This window comes from Lepidochelys olivacea (assembly GCF_965140295.1).
Source record: "Lepidochelys olivacea isolate rLepOli2 genome assembly, chromosome: 6".
NCBI lineage: Eukaryota > Metazoa > Chordata > Testudines > Cheloniidae > Lepidochelys > Lepidochelys olivacea.
Window position 1 is genome coordinate 76,416,613 of NC_140416.1, and position 17,951 is coordinate 76,434,563.

The 17,951-nt window shown below is 37.7% G+C and overlaps 1 protein-coding gene across 5 annotated transcripts in view; it reads right to left on the bottom strand.

Annotated features, from left to right (window-relative positions):
* NOVA1 (NOVA alternative splicing regulator 1) overlaps positions 1-17,951 on the bottom strand; it is a 229,329-nt gene that overhangs the window by 18,421 nt on the left and 192,957 nt on the right. For 4 of the 5 annotated variants that reach the window (XM_084632607.1, XM_084632604.1, XM_084632608.1 and 1 more), the window contains exon 4: positions 17,197-17,268. The exons of the other annotated variant lie outside the window; for it this stretch is intronic. In XM_084632607.1, the coding sequence (XP_084488733.1) occupies positions 17,197-17,268 (72 nt within the window). The remainder of the gene's footprint in view (positions 1-17,196; positions 17,269-17,951) is intronic. 5 annotated transcript variants of the gene reach the window in all.

A 17,951-nucleotide genomic window follows, 5' to 3' on the forward strand; every position in this document is an offset into this window, starting at 1 on the left:
TCCTACTACCCCACCACTATTTTTTCTGCTGTAATGGATTTCAATTTTCTTGTATTCTGATGCAGATGTTCTTGTTAGTGCTTAGTTCTTTAGGAACCATAGCTCTGATAACGTCATTTTGAAAACAATCATTTTAAAACACAAAATGAAAAACATCTGTCTCCAAGCACTGATAAAAAGTGAGGAAACCAGCAGCTCTAAATTATGCTTTTAAAATATTTTTCTCTTTACAAATGCTTGTTGACTGCAGATTTCAATACTGTTCATAATATTTTTTCTTTTTAATTGAAAAAAAATAATGAGAAGTAATAAAGACTAATTGTATCTAAGAGCAGGTGGCGGTTTCATTTTAAAGAAGGGCTTAATTTCGCCAATTAAAGACTAATTTATGAGTATGATGTCACATCCATGAAGCATCAGGTTCATAGGGTGGAGGTTAACTCTGAATTGTAAATTTTTATAGTAAAACACTGCCTGTTTGCAAGACAGACCTCAATCTGTGTATTATAAAATATTTATAGTTTATGAAAATTCTCAAACCTGCACACAATATAAAGTCATTTGTATTGGTGCCACTTCATTCAGCCATATTAACATTGGCATTCGATATTGACAGCAATGGGTATTTTTTTCACGGCTTACACGGCAAACCAGATCATATTTTAAATAAAAGTAATCTAATATTATAAAAATGACAAAACATTCCAGAAGAAAATTACATATTCAGAAACTGGTAGTGAACTACTCATACTTTATTGATATGGTTTATCACCACCAAGGACTCATAGACACATTTATTTCTTATATTTCATTACTACTCCTTTACTTTTCTTACTTCTAAAAAGTCAGAGTGGCCAAAAGGAAAGACTGTGTGAATGTTTTGGAACAATCAATAGTAGAGCAAGAATATTTTATTTAATAATTGACACATTTTAACTGACCTATGATACACATTGTACTATACTTACACTACTACATTGGCATTTGAAAGACAAGTGTTGAATGGTATAAACCATGGATTATAGATATATCTACAGTACTAACAACATTTGTAATTCGAGACTAAAACATATCTAATATAGAGAACGTATTAAACTAATGCATCAAGGCATCACATATGTATGCATTATACAGTAGAACCTCTGATTTACGAACACCTTGGGAATGGAAGTTGTTCGTAACGCTGAACAAACTATTATGGTTGTTCTTTCAAAAGTTTACAACTGAACACTGACTTAATACACCTTTAAAACTTTACGGTGCAGAAAAAAAATGCTGCTTTCCTTTTATTTGTTTAGTAGTTTATGTTTAACACAGTACGGTACTGTATTTGCTTCCGCCTCCCCCTCTTTTTTTGGTCTCTGCTGCTACCTGATTGTGTACTTCCGGTTCCAAATAAGGTGTGTGGTAGATTAGTCAGTTCATGACGCTGGTGTTCATAACTCTGAGGTTCTACTGTATACTGAATTATCTTCAAATCGTTCATGATTTCTTACAAATTTAAATTCAGAATTCTAAATCTTACACAGATTTGCCATCTGAGTTGTAATTTGTATGTCACTGTTTTGCACTCATACTTTCCCATATCAGTGTTAGAAAAATAGGAATAGGTTATTTTATCACCAAAAACTAAAACAAAATATTTATTTAGAACTTGTATATAATAAAGACAGCTATTAATGTCATATACAGAAATATGTGTTGTGCAGCAATTCAAAGTCTAACATTATTTGTTAAATTGCTATTGAAAATATATTTGAAATGTCTGGCATGAATTCTCTGATTACTGTGGAACAATAAAAGTAGGGATTCATTTAAAGCCAAATGACACTAAGAAGTTCAAACACAAATGAAAGATAACCATATGTAAACTGAGAAACTTCTTTAATCAAAAACTAATTATCAACTATTTCTTTCTATTCCTATCATAAGGAGCTGTAACTTTGCTTCTGGAGCAGATATATGCATTTTTTGTGAAGCGCATTCAACTAGATATTCTTGCACATAACATGATCAATAATTCCTCAATGACCTGCTTATCTTCCGACATGGTTTCTTCTTCTGCATCATTTAATTGCAAATAAGCACTGGTCTGTAGAAGATCTGTAAGGAATTCTGTTCTGCTTCACTAGAATCTTTCCCACGACATTAATCACAGTTTAATTTCATCATTAATCTACTCCACAAAGCAATAACACTTTAAAAGGACCTTAAATGGGAGACTGCATTTCAGCATCTCACTGGTAGAGGGCATATGTTAATTTAATATCCCAAATTATTACAATTACAATTAAGAAAATAAAATGGTTTGAATTACTCTTATTACATTTATGCACTTGGTAAGTGAACAATAAATAACTATAAGAAAAGTTGTAGGAGCATGAAAATAGAACAACATATTACAGGGGTGGCCAAACTTACTGACCCTGCAAGCTGCATACAATAATCTTCAGAAGGCCAAGAGCCAAGGCGCACCTGCTGGGACTCGAGGCTTCAGCCCCGTGGAAGGCACCTGCCAAGGCTTGGGGCTTTGGCCCCACTCCTATGAAGACTCCCCCCACCCCCCCTGGGCAGAAGTCCCTACCCCACCACTGTGCTGCAAAGCGGAGGTCCCCAGCTCCCCGCCATCTCGTAGGTGGAGCTTGGGGGTACATGGGGGGCTCCGTGAGCCGCACTTCAATGGTAAAAGAACCTGTGGCTCATGAGCCACAGTTTGGCCACCTGTGACATATTACATTAGAAATGTGAACTAAGCTCTTACAATGCAATGGAAATTGCTAAAGTGAAAATTTTCAGAATTTTTGAGAAATTATAAATTTAAAATATACTTTTCCCCTACAGCCCCCATCCCAATAATATATTCCAGATTGGAATGAGTGCATAATTTGGCATTCAGCATTTTTATTACTGATGAAGATGTGTGAAAAAGAGTGAGAACAACATGACTCTCACAGCTCAGGTTCAGTTTACAGGTTGCCACTTAGAAAATGAACCAATACCTTTTTAATTGTAAATTGAGCAAATTCAACATGGAATCAGTGAGAAACATGAAACCTCATCATACCATTTTGAGTGTCACTTTTCCGAGAAGAATCACACTTGAATACAACTGATGGTACCAACATGCTCTGCTTCAGGTCTACAATAGGCAATTAGAGGAAGATGACCTTCCAAGGTAAGTTGATTATTTTTACATACATAACTTGCCGAATATTTACAGGACATAGCCCTACAATGTGTGTTCTATAGTGCAGAAACACTACAAGCTACACTATCCTACTATCCAAACCTCTGTAGTACCCTGTCATCTGCTGCTGATGTATGGAATTTCCTGAAGAGTGGGTGAGGACTTCTAGTCTTTGAAAAAAATGAATTAATGGAAGAGACCAATAAGACCCCTAAGCAACAAGATTGGCCATTTATTTACCTTGGCCATTATTTTTTAAAAAGTGGAATATGTGAATATGACTACAACTTACAGAGTAAAGTTCATAAACAAATATTGCTATTCAACTGCATTTACTTCTCTTTATCTTTTTGCACAAGGCAAGTTTGCTTTCCATTGCCCTACATTGCTAAAGTTAATCAAATGTCATTTACACCACAATAAAATTACCTGTAGTTCTAAAACAATGACAGTTTATGGAGAGAGCAATAACAAAATGATCCACAAAGGAAATGTAACAAACTTAGTACCAGACGTCAATAGCATACAATATTATGGAGGTACTGCTTGTGACTTCACAGTGAAGGAAATGTTCTTAAAAGGGGGTATAAATTACTATTTTAAGAACTGTTCTAAAAATGGTGAAGACATTATTCTTATTCTTTACTTGTAGGTGGCCTTTCAGTGTGAAATTTCAGTGTTTATTTGTATGTCTTTGAATTATGTAGTTTTTGTTTGTTTTTCTATAACAGCTTTTAATAGTAAGTGATGTCTGGAAGTCAACAACTTAAAATTCATTCCTCTACTAATTTTTGCGTAGATATATAATTTCTAAAAATATATATGTAAATTGCCAAAAAGTGGTGAGTCTGCCACAGATGAATTTCAGAGACTACTTCCTATTGAAAATTATTGTATGAAACCAAACAAAAAAAGACATAAAAATTCAAAAGGCATAAAAACTAACGCTATATGAAGTTTCACACCGACAGACCACCCATAACTAAAGGATAATTTCTTCACCATTTTAAGATCATTTCTTAAAATAGGATCAAGGGCGACTGTGTTATTCTTCATAACTGAAAGTTTGTGTGTCAGCAGTGAATGAGGAATAAAATCTTCACAGAAACTCATGAAGAATTATCCATTTTCAAAATGGCTACCTGAGGAAGACACATGGACTGAAAAATTTCATCCCAAATGGTTAAAGTTTGATAAAATATAAACAACTGAAAACAATGTCTCATACTGACAAGTGTTAGGCATCCTGAACTACACGCATTACTATCACCTTAAAAAACAATTCACCATGTTAGCATGTGTTGATCCTTCTCGGGAACGTAAAGGGGGTTCTGGTGACTCACAACAGTGGCTCAATAGCCCAACTGAATGTAAGAGAAGTAGGGTGGCACTCTAGAAAGAGCTTTTGACTGAGAAGCCTGGAAGAAAGAACACTAGGAGCAGCTAAAAGTGGGGAGAAAGTTTGAACGTACTTAGTTTTCTTATAGTTAATTTCTGTGTTAATAAAACCAGAACTAAGAACAGGGGGGAGTTTGGACTATGTTGTGAGCAAGTTACTTACAGAATTACATTTTTATTTGCCATCTATTCAAGAGTGGTTTTGGTTAGAATTGTAACCCTGCAATAGAAGCATCTACATATCATATGCATCTGAAACAGCACGTTACCTGCTACGTGTTTTCCCAGTTGTGCTTTTTTTAAAGCAAGATTTTATTCTCCTCTCAACACAGTAGTGATGATGTAGGAGGCAGAAATGACAGATTGATTTACATTATCATTAGTCTTGAAGTAGCACCTAAAGGCCCTAGCCTCACTGTGCTACACACTGTAAAAACATATAATTAAAGCCCCTATCCTGAAAAATTTACAATCTAGGTAGATAAAAAAAAGTATGCTGAGAAATTGCTTCTTTTAATTTATAATTATGACAAATTTGATATGAAGTAATTGATAGAAAAATAAATTCAAAACATTAAGATGTCAGTTTTCACAGATCTTTCTGACCATAAAAATAGCATGTCCTTAATAAAAGAGAAAATATGACTGGCTGTTGTTCTGTGCATTCATTCTCTAGAAATACCCAGTACAACTGGAGCATTACTGTGACCAATTATCTGGAAGGTATGCTGAAGGAATCTTGGCACAATAGGAAAAGCATAAAACTTTCAATTTAGGACAGAATATAAACCCAAGGAGGTTATAACAGCAATATTGCTCTTGGCCCCTGGGCATTTCTGAGGTCATTACTAAGTGGCTAAGGTTACAATATTCCTGCTGGTCAGTAATTCCTTGACTGTTATTACCTACAGGAATTCTAATTTACTGTCAGAAAAAGTAAGAGTGAAACTAACCACATGCACAAGAATAGAAAAAATGATGCTTATAGTTTCTGAATAAAATGTGAGTTCACTTTTTTTTTTTTTTTTGGACAGTAGCATAACGGATATTAACAGGGGCTGACTGGCTGGCTCAGAGTCCACGATACCATGCTACAGGAAAAGGGCTCATCACTAGTGTAGGCAGAAAACCATCCTCTTACTCCTCACAGTGCAGGGAGTCAACCACCTTCCTCTTTCTCCTCCTCAGAGCTGCTTCCAGGGGCAATGAACCCACACATTGCACGTTACTGCAGGCAATATCCCAAACTGGTCCTCAACACAGGGCAGATGATCAGTTTGGGATAGTGCCTGCTCTAAGGTGCAGTGCATTGGTTCATTGTCCCTGGAAGCAGCCTGGGATGGAGATAGTGATTCCCTGAGTCACAATTGCCTCTTTGTCTCCTTACTACTCTGGAGAAGGAGTCAACTGTGATGTGTCTATACCTGTTGCTATACAATGCTCTGGCACAGCTATGCTACAGGGCACATTGAGAGGGTGTAGTCATGGCTCTGCCCACTCCCCAGCCCCTGCCCACCTGCAAGAGTGAGGAAAGTAGCAGTTCCGCTGACCCTGCTTCCCTTTGAGCACAAGGAGCTGTGGTATATTGAAGAAGTACAATGGGGTAAGGGGATGGATGTCTTAAGCACCTCTACTCCTTTGTGCCAGTACACACGATGGACCAGATCTGGCCCACATTAAAGATCCCTGACTTTGATTTAGTCACTTCCTAAATTTTCAGAGTTGCATGGAGTTAGACCACAGACCTTTCATTAAAGTCAACAGGAGTTGTTTGTTTAAATCTTGTACAACTGACAACTTAAACTGGAAATGATATCTCTAAGTCTGATACACCAATCTGAAACTTACTATGTCAGGTAAGTGATAGGCAAATAGTGCCTAAAAATTTAGCACTGAGCCTATGTTATGCCCTGTGTCTCAGGAATTTCCCAGCTGAAGTTTCCACAACACCCAAGTAGAGAGGAATGACACAGAGAGAAAGTGAAAAAATAAAATAAAGACAAGTGACACAAATACTAAGCACTACCTACCTACATATCAATAGCATAATCAATCTCAGAGTCATTTGACTGGCACATCCGAGAGGGAGAAATATAATTGAGAAGGTAAAAAAATCATTACACCAAACAGCAACTGCTGGGATATATTTATTTTCAACTATTTTTTATGCACCAAATTCTATGGCATCTGAAATATGCTGTTTCCAATCCATAGGAGTACACAAGTATGGTCAGCAAAAGTGCATCACTTGATCTCAGCCACTGCAAAATTATAGGGAGATGTGGAGGTTCTAAACCAACAAGGATTTATAATACAAAACACTTGACTTACACAAAGAAACAGATGAAAAGCAAATGCAGTTCATAGCACATAGCTTTAACTCTGCTCAGGAATTGGTCGCAGACAAAGACATTGAGGCCCATCATCCAAACAGAACTCCCAAATGCTAGTTTCAATCCAGTAAACCAAGGTAACCATAGAAATTTGGCACCTACCCTGGACTCCTACCACAGAATGAATAGTAGCCCAGAAAAATGAATTTCCTTAGTTCTTTCCAGATAATATACCACAAGTACTAATGATTACCCTTATGTCCAGAGTGCACAATCAGCACTCTGTCTTCAGACAGAGAACTCCACCTTCTTATTAAATTGAAACGGAGAGGTCACATTATGCAGAAACAAATTAACAATCCATAAAACTAACTTATTACTGTTGAACACTAAGGGCTAGTCCAACCTACAAAGATATCCATGTTTTTGTAACTATTTTAGGCACTCTCATTTGCCCAAGTTACAACACTAGTCTAACCAATGTGTCAAACAGGTCTGTGCATCTGAGCTTATCATGATACTTACCCACGGATGTGTCACTGCATTCTGGGAAAATTTGGTTAGTCATTCAACAGTGTCTCAGTCAAGGATATAGCACCTGGATGAAAGGACTGCTATTATCAGCAGCTGAAGCTATGTAAACCTACTGCAGGGAGAGCTGGGAAGCAAGAGGACTGGCTAAATAAGGTGACCCAGCACAGCTAAGAGTTACCATCAACAAAGAAAACTTCAGTGTTACAAACCAGTTACAAGATAACAGTTATCTGCCGAGTTAGGCAGCTGACAAGAGCAAACCCATTAGCTGCCAGTTATTAATCGAATACTGGTATTAACCATCGGTAAGTGGGGACACAAATCATGTTTTTAGAGGCAACCACAGAACTAATGGGTTATAAACTCAGTTAAAACTTTTAGTATAGAGAGGGCTTTCGAAGGTTGAAGATCAAAAAGACAGAGCTTTCTGCTTACCAAATTCTTTCTCAGAGACTGACCACAAAAATAGCATTTTAAGAGAGGAAAGACGGGGGAGAGATAGGGACGGGGAGCTCAGTGGCCTATGGGGGGACTAGAAGGAGTGAAAGACTAGGTTTAGATTCCTGGAAGGAATGGCATGCCTAATTGGGCTGCTAATGAGGGAAGCTACCCAAATAAAGTGGATGACCACCAGACAGCACTGATGGCAAGACCTATATATCAATACTTCTTTGAAGAATATTCAGATTCTAACTAAAGGGACCATGGAATTTATACAAACACCAAATTAAATCCACTTCTCATATTCTACAGTAAACATAGAACAATATACACTAAAGAGAAAAGCTCTTATTTGGAAGGTTAAACCTAGCTATTATGTTGGAAGGTTAAACCCTCACCAATTATTTCATTTTCAGATTGAAAACTGGGGCAGAGGCCAGCACATGTTTATGGAACACTATACAGTATGTACAAAGTTGGCCTATTTGGAGTAAGTGGAGGTTAGAATTATGGCTTTAAAATCCCTTTAATGTATAACTCTCCACTAGAACACGCAATGTTTTAACACACAGGGGAAGAGAAAGGATCTGTCTAATGTTCCTTGTGATTGTGTCCTGCAAATAGATGAAAGACAGTTTTTGGATTTGGGTCAAGAAAAGAACTGAGAACATCAACTTGAATAACTGTTCAAATTCAAGTTTCTGATCTACATCTTCAAAGCTCTCCTTAGGTCTGGCTCACGTTAAGTGAGGGACCACCCCATTCTATGAGATTGTATGGGTTGAATTCCTGTTCAGGAGACAAAACAGTTTCAACAATTGGCCCACCACAACTATAAGACTCTTCCCAGAAATAATCAGAACAGCCATGAACCTCCAGCCCTTTGGAATGGAATGTATCTTTTTGTGCTCACTTTAATAGATATGTAAGGTGCTCAGATACCATAATAATAGTTATGATATAAGAACACAGATGGATGGCCCACTAGATAGCTGCACCCTTCTGGCAGGCTATCATGAAATGCCTAGATACTAAAATGGTGAAAAAGGATTTTTCAAACCAAATATTTTATAAATTTAGGCTTTTGGGGGGAGGGCGGGGGAAGGGATGAGCGGGTTGTGAATAATTCCTGAGCTGGTATCTCTGATATCTGATTTGGACAAATCCTCTTTAGACCCCGAGTGCTCCACAAACCATTCACTACAACTTCTGCATTATTCTTTATTCACAATTCAGTGTGTGATTAGTCATATGATATTGTTTCTGCTCCCTGATTCAATGACAGACTTTTCAACAGGAACATAATGAATGATGAATAGCAAATTACAAATTTCTGGTATGAATTTGTTAAACTTCCAGGGTTCACAAATATTTCCAGATATACTCGTGCCTGTCTGAGTGAGTAACGCATGGTCTGAATAACAACAAAATTAATTAGAGTAATTCATCCACAAATAGATTTTCTCTTTTTTCATTATTTAACCTGCTGTACTTGATCCTCTGGTGATAGGCACATTAGAGAACGTCTGAGGAACAGTGGGGGTTGGGAGGGGGAAATAAACATGGGGAAATCGTTTTACTTTTCCTCGGACGTTCTTGTCAAATGCTGGAAATAGCCCACCTTGATTATCACTACAAAAGGTTTTTTCTCCCCGCTGCTCTCCTGCTGGTAATAGCTCACCTGACCTGATCACTCTCTTTACAGTGTGTATGGTAACACCCATTGTTTCATGTTCTCTGTGTATATAAATCTCCCCACTGTATTTTCCACTGAATGCATCCGATGAAGTGAGCTGTAGCTCACGAAAGCTTATGCTCAAATAAATTTGTTAGTCTCTAAGATGCCACAAGTCCTCCTTTTCTTTTTGCGGATACAGACTAACACGGCTGCTACTCTGAATCCTAATAATAATAGCTTTGCACTTCTAATGACCTATCAGAGCATCAAAATATTTTAGAGACAGATAGTTAACAATTAACTTCTCTTTTAAAGATGGGGAACTGAGGAACAGGGAAGTCAAATGCCTTACCCATAGTCAAACAAAAAGTCTGTGTCAGAGTTGGAAACAGAACTCAGTACCATTATCATAATGATAACAGAAGACCAAATCAGAGATTTCTCCCCATTTGCGCCCCCCCCCCCAGAGAAGACACATATTCAGGGTGTTTGAGACAGCCTCACTCACTGGTAAGAGTTAAGGGATACTTCAGAGATTACCTTTATACAATTTAATATGTTTCAGTCAGCTAATAAGAGCAGGATTACTGCAAATCACTCTACAGTTAGGTACGATGACACCGGGTTACATGGAAGACAGGCTGGGACATATCTTTGATACTGAAACTTTTGTAACAATAATTATGCCCAAATTTATAGTTTATAGAAATTAACTATCAGATAATTAATCCTGACGTCCTAATCTCCTATGGGTTATGTAAACTGGTACTTTTACATCCAGTTCACAAATTAGGAAACTTGGAAACAGAGGCTAAGTGCCTTGCACAATGCCAAACAAGTAGTTAGTAGTGGAGTCAGAATTAGAATCCATGTAGCAGGAGTTCCTAACTACCAGTCCTGTGCTGTAACTATTACACAACTCTGTTGCACTAATGAGACTGTCTCTGTCTGTTCTACTTAGCACTCAAACGATAGTGGCAAGTAACCCACAATTCCAGAAGGGTGTAACGGTGTTGCAGACATCATATTGATTACACAGGGTCATATATCAAATATTCTAATCTACAAGCTGATCAGTTATTTATTTATATATATATAAATTAAGAACATGCCTTACTTTGGAAATTATGAAAACTGAGTTCTTATCCATGTATTACAATGTGCTTGGTGTGGTTACAATGATATGGGCACTATCCTATTTCATAACTCCTGCTAATCACAGACAGTGGGATTGATTTGTAATGGTACCTTGGGGCAGGTTCTCTTCTTGCACAATTCAGGTCACATAAGGGCATATAGGGATGGGCAAGGGGCATGACAGAGAAATTCTCCACTATGGCAATCCTCCATTGACATAAGGTCCATTAAATTACCCTACTGCAGTAACAGATCCTAGAGCTGCCTACACAGTGCTATGCATCATCAGCATTGGGCTGTCTCAGAGAATCAGGGAGCTGGAACTGGCACCCCCTGCTATGTCACAGAAGAAAATCAGCCCCACTGTCTCAGAATCAGAAGCACTAAATTAGCCTCAGAAGTGATGGGATTTCCAGATTGCAAATGATGTATTTCTAATGTAAGGGTAAATATTAGGCTCTCAGTGTTATGAACATTCTGTTTTCATTTGTACAAATATACTTTTATTTTCATTTCTCAACTATAAGAAAGTAGCTTGTGGTAATACATACCATAAGGAAAGCTACTTCTGGATACAGTTTGATTTTGTGGGTGCTATGATATAACTGATTCCTAACCTTGAGGTCATCTGCCATTCCCTATGCCACACTAGTTCTGACCAGTGTCTCTTGCAGCATTACTGAAGGATGGTGATTTCAATTTCTCTTTGCCCACAACTCTGTACCAAATCACTTACCCACTTCCTGAAGGTCAGAATTCAATTTCGCTCATCCAATACTGTATGATTAATCACTTCAGTCTTTCGTTCAACTTCACAAACTCCCAATAAACTTATATGTAAGGCATTTTACGTAACGTCTCTGGGGAGATTAGGCTGGGGCTGAGAGATCAGGACTGAAATTTATTATTTAATACATTCATTGCAGAGATCAGATGCCCCAAGCAGGATCAGGGCTCCGTTATGCTAGGTACCGTACAAACACACATGAAGACTAAGCCAATGGCCCCAAAGAGTCTTAGGCCCTGAGAAATGAATGGGCACATCGTTGCACCCACCTGGTACCCCACTGACTTCATATTCTACGTAACCCATATGAATCTATTTTATTTTTAACAAAACAGAAGTAAAATAGACGATCTGATGATATAACTATAAATCACCAGTGATTAAATCAGTGCACTATTTTAAAATACAATTGGGTACAAAGAACAGGAAGGCTATTTATTAGATTGATAAAAATAGTTTTTAATAGTAAGGGCCAAATCATGACCCAGCCTATGCACCCGTGCTAGGCCATGAGGATGGGTAAAACCATCCCTACTTAACCCCCGTGTGGCATTCCTGAACCTTGAGTCTGGATCTCTAGGGGTAAGCATGTGTTGCAAGCCCATTACTTCCCCAGAGCACGAGGCATGAGAGAGGTGGAGAGTGGACCAGCTCTTCTGGTCAGTGTGAGTTAATGGTACTACTCGGGTCACTGGTATGTGAGGGAAGCAGATTGCTGTGCATATAGCGCAAGAGGAACTAGGGAAGGCATGTACATTTCTGAAGCATAATTACTTCCCTGTGCTGTTGTTCATTGGGTGCTACACCTATACACTGCCCGCCCCCAAAGAGTAGACTACACGTACAGAATTTATTTTTTTTAACCTAAAATAAATGTTTCTGTAAAACATGTCAAATAAATTAGAAATAATCCCATAAACAGAGCAAAATATCATATAACATGTTTGAGAAATACTTTTGTTACTTCACTGCTATTTAATAATTGTTAGCACAACTATTAAAATCATATCTTTTTACAGGTCTTGGGGGGTGGAAAAACCCTCAAATCAACCTTTTTAATATGATGTTTATGGCATTATTCATCATCCTGAAAAATAATCTCCCACCTGAAGGATACTGCAGAGAAGTAAAATTGATTTCTTTCTTTTGATAAATAAAAGTAAAGCTACATTCCTCCAATTTCAGGAACATTTATGATAGCAGTGCAATTTTACTGCTGTCCTTCAGTATCTGTCAACATTTCCACTATAAACATGGCTGACAAAATTCACACTGGGGCAAAATTTAAATTCTCAGCCTAAAAATAAAAATAGGAAAATTGGCTGATGCCTTTTAACATGATAGACATTCAGAAGAGGCAAGTTTCAAACACTTTTTGAGTACCACAAATTTTAACATCTTTGGCTTTTTATTTTTCCAACTGAAATTTTGCAGTTCATTAGTTTTTAATGTGGATAAATGCCTATGGGCACTCTGATACGAAAATATAAGCAATGCATTTTAACAACAGCAATTGCAGATGTATAGCTTCTTGCAACAAACATCTCTTACATTTTTTAGGCCTCTGCTGTATCCATGGCAATTCAATTAATACCACAATGTGTCTGAAGTTTGTTCCACTGTGCAAAAACCATTTTAGAGAATCTCTGCTTACTGCTGATTGACACATCACCATTACTGTAAGCTAAATAGAAAAATAGCAATAATTCATAATTGTAGGTTTACATAAAAGAATTACAACTGTTAGAAAGATTATTATGTAAAAAGGTGGTAATGATCTAACTTAAATTGACAAAAACCAAAATATTCAAAGGTGGAAATAAAACAGACCAGACTTGTTGCGAGGGTTCTATTGGCGTTTGCTACAGTGTCCAGATGTCCCAATAAAATCGGGACTGTCCCGATATTTAACTCTTTGTCCTGCATCCTGACCTATGTACAATCAGGACACCACTTGTTCCAATATTATAAGTTGCCAAATGTCCAGTTGGTGCGGAGCTGGTTCTGCGCATCTCCCTCTTGGTGCTAGGTGCAGGGATGGCCAGGTGGGCTCTGTGTGTGCTGCCCCTGCCATGACCGCCTGCTCCGCAGCTCCTATTGGCCAGGAACTGCGGCCAATGGGAGTTGTGGGGGTGGTGCCTGTGGGAGAGACAGCATGCACAGCTGCCTGGCCGAGCCTCTGCCTAGGACCCAGAGGGAGATGTCACCACTTCTGGGCAGCCGCCTGAGGTAAGTGCCCAGAGCCCACACCCCCTCCCACACCAAACTCCCTCCCCACGCCCCAACCCCCTGCCCCAGCTCTGAAACCCCACCTTTGTGGTGGGAGCTGGGGCCGTGCATCCCCAACCCATGGCATGTGGCGGGGGCTGGAGCTGAGGCGGTGCGCTCCTGACCTATGGCTTGCAGTAGGGGCCGGGCCGTGCGCCCCTGACACGCAGCTTGCGGCAGGGACTAGGTCGTGCACCACTAACCCATGATGGGGGACAGAGCTGGGGCCGTGTGCCCCCAACCTGCAGCAGGGGCCTTGGCAGGGTCTGTGCGCCCCCAACACGCAGCTTCCTCGGGTTGGGCGCCCTCCTTCCCCATGGCTCCAGTGGGGGCTGTGAGCCTGTAGCTGCCCCTCCCTCTCCCATGTGTCCCGATATTTTATTCTTGCCATCTGGTCACCCTAGCATCTGCTGGCAAAAATCAGTTTCTTGGCTTCTCCTGGCTGAAAGTGTGCAGAAGGATAGGGTGCACAAGTATAAGCTGCCCAAAACGCAAGCTCTTCCAGGAAGCAAGAGTTTGCTGGCAGCTCCCACACAGTGAGCAGGGAAACAGCATGCAGGAGATGAGCTCCACCACTGCATATCTCTGGGTAATCTCCCCCAGTACGACACCTAAGGAGCCCTCTGCCCCAGTTTAAATTAGCCTTCCCCTGACATAGGCAGAACCCATGCTCATCTTTCCCCCAGGATGAATCCTTGCTCAGGTCCTGCTCAAGTCACCCTGTTGATCTTGAGTATAATGTTTGATATTCTGTTATTTCAAAAACTCTAAGAAAAGTGGGTGATCTTAAATCTCATATGAGCTGCAATACAGGCACAATGGCATGTATTGTGTATGCGGTTTCAACTCTGACTCTGAATTTCCTGACTTTTGTCCAGTTAAAACAGCTGCTTAATGTTATCTTTACACAACGTTTTGTGAGAATATACATATCTGTACAGTTACTTAAAGTTAAGAATCATCACAACTACAGCAGTGTATCAAAACAAACATTTGTTTTGTTCTCCAGTCCTCCTGTGTTGGTTACTTACACAACTACTGACAGGTTGAGATTACCATGCTGGAACCTATTTTCATGTGACAGCCGCAGTGCAGATACTTGTCGATATACTGGTGCTGAATGTTAATCAACGCTACAGTCTAGAAACAATTGCCAGCTACGTCACCTATCACCAGAATGAACAGCTAAGCCTTGACTTAATTACCTTATCATGTGCCACATGCTTTCTGCTGAAATGGATAGACAGCACTAAGAAATATAGTGGGGGATAAAATAATTATAAACTAATAAGAATGTTCAAAATTAATGATAAATACAGCTCCAGGCATCAGTTATGGTTCTCATGTCTTTCTTCATTTACACCTTTTTTAATACTGTCCAAAAGAGATTCTGATCATTTATATAAGAACTAAACAGCAAAACAGTCTATGAATAAAATATATTTAACAATGTAATGTGAAGTGTGGACAGGACACAGAAGCATAGATATTTGTCCTCCAGTTTCAATATTCAATACAGTACTGATTTTATTAGAAAACTCTTCCACATAGACCAACTTTTCTAGAAGATCAGCAAAACATTTTTAATAGGTGAACACAAATTTATTTTTCATATAATGATACTCTAAGCTAAATCTTGGATAGTTCAAACTTCAATAAACAGATTGAAAACAGGTACATCTCTGATGCTATTCAATCAACATGCACAAAATCATGTTTCCTGTTAAATAAACACTCCTTTTTTGCCCTACAAACAATGAATGCTTGGTCTTACAACAATCATCAGGTAGCCTCTAAGAAAGAAAGAAAGAAAGAAAGAAAGAGAGAAAGAAAGAGAGAAAGAAAGAAAGAGAGAAAGAAAGAGAGAAAGAAAGAAAGGCAATGAGACAATTAAAATAGCATAATAATTAGTTGTTTGCTCAATATGTTAAATACTTTTTAATTAAGGTACATGTAAATCTAACATTCAGATACAGAAAGAAGAAATGCTGAACACGATGTTCATAGAGAAGTCTTACTAGCTCTTTGCTAACCTTTTATCTTTGTTTTTTAATTGATGATGAAGTCAATTAATCACTGTTGGAGAGACAGGAGGCTATATACAAGAGTTTCAAATCAACCCGTGGGATAGTACCACATATAGTTCTCTGACCAAAGCTTCCTTCCTTCCATCTATAAAATTTCTCCCCAAAAATAAAGTTCATCATGTTTTTGTGCCAGATGTCACTTTCAACAGATTCTCTTATAATGATCAAAATATTATATATATAATATATATTTTAATGCACTGCTATATGCTGAGCCTGGTTATTTACACAGAACACAAGTTCTAATGTAGTTATCACAAGTTATCCTAGCACCAATCATTCAGAGGCATGTTAATTATCCGTGAGAAAAAATAGCTTGCTGTCAAGAAAACCCTTCTTGAGATTTGAATAAAATTTGCACGAGATCTCAAGAGAAGCTGACATAAATAAACAAAGTATGTGTTAAAATTAACACATTAAATGCAATTATTAAAATACATACAGGGTACTTTTAGCCTTAACAGTTTACAGGTATATCTTAAAACCAGCCACTGAACAACTGCTATGACTGAATCTGGATGGTATGAAGGTAAGTAAGTAACTTGGAACTTTACATAAACGAGTAAAGCAACAACATAAACAATATGATGATTATGTGAATAATGAACTGCACATATTACCCAGTTCAAAGAAAAATAAAACAGTCTGATAACAAAATAATTTACTGCTAATATTACAGTATCTGCATTTTTAAAAAGAACCAAATTAGACGTAATCAAACCTCAAATGAATGTGTAATTAAAAATGTTTTAAAATAGACTTAATTTTACTTTATTTTTCATCATTAAATTTTACTTCCAAATTAATTTCTTTTACTACATAATCTGTTTAAATACTAATGCCTCTAGATTACATACAAGTCACAATTAAAAAACAAAATTAAATATATACCATTCCTAATATCACATTCATTTATTTAAATATGGTTTTAGGGATAGTTCCATTCTATTTTACAAGGGATCCAAAGACTACATATGTGTGTGCATATATACATACACATAAACATACACACACGGACAGTTACTGCACTCATGATACACAAATACACACCCTGCAAATACACATTAAAATAGTAAGATTAAAAAAAAATAAAATTACTATTTTAAAGTCTATTTTACTGTTATCAAAGATTTAAAAATTAAAAGTATATTTAGAGAAGAATGATTTTTCCATTTAATTTTCCAAGTTCTGAAAAGTGTTCTTTATGCAACAGCGTTAGATATCTATGATTATGGGTGTATATATGTGAATGAACGAATAAATCCTTAACCCACCATATCTTTTTCTCCAGTTTGCAAGCTGTCACCCGTGAAAAGTATGGTGTAGATGATAGGATGATACTGTACCTGATTGGCTCTGGAGGTGGTCATGGGATCAGATGGAGAGGACTTGGTGGTAGTTGGGGAAGATGGCAATGTCTGGGAACAAAGCAGTTCAGGAGCAAATCAACCTTTACAAGCCTTAGACTGAACAGTTAAAAAATAAACAAACAAAAGTAATGTAACCAGAAAAATAAAATTAAAATAAAGCCTAAGACTAAAATCTTTCTCCTACTCATTGGAACTTAATGGAATTTAAGGTCAATTGAATAAATAAGTAATGCATGTAAATATGCATGCATATGTGTATAAAAACAAATTCATGACTTGAAATCAAGATGATGAGCAGGGGGTTGGACTAGATGACCTCCTGAGGTCCCTTCCAACCCTGATATTCTATGATTCTATGGTGAACTCACATAAATACTAAAAGATATGCTGACCACATGAATATTTTCTTTTCCCGCTCCTCTTCTTGGGGTACATAAAAAGACTAAAGCAAATACAAATTCCAGCAAGTTCAATGAGCACACTAAAACTTTCTATCAGCAAACAAGGCTAGTGCTGGGAAGAAGTGGTGACGTTTACTTTGGCATTAAATTATTCACCCACTCTGTATGCTGACTATATCCCACAAACTGAATTTCATAATATTTTATCCATATCCAAAACAATTAAAATGGCAGCTATTGAAGATTTTTAACAATAAAAGAAACTGCTAAAATATTCACTGATTTTTTTTTAATCAAGAGCCATGTGTGAAAAATGTAAACATCAATCTT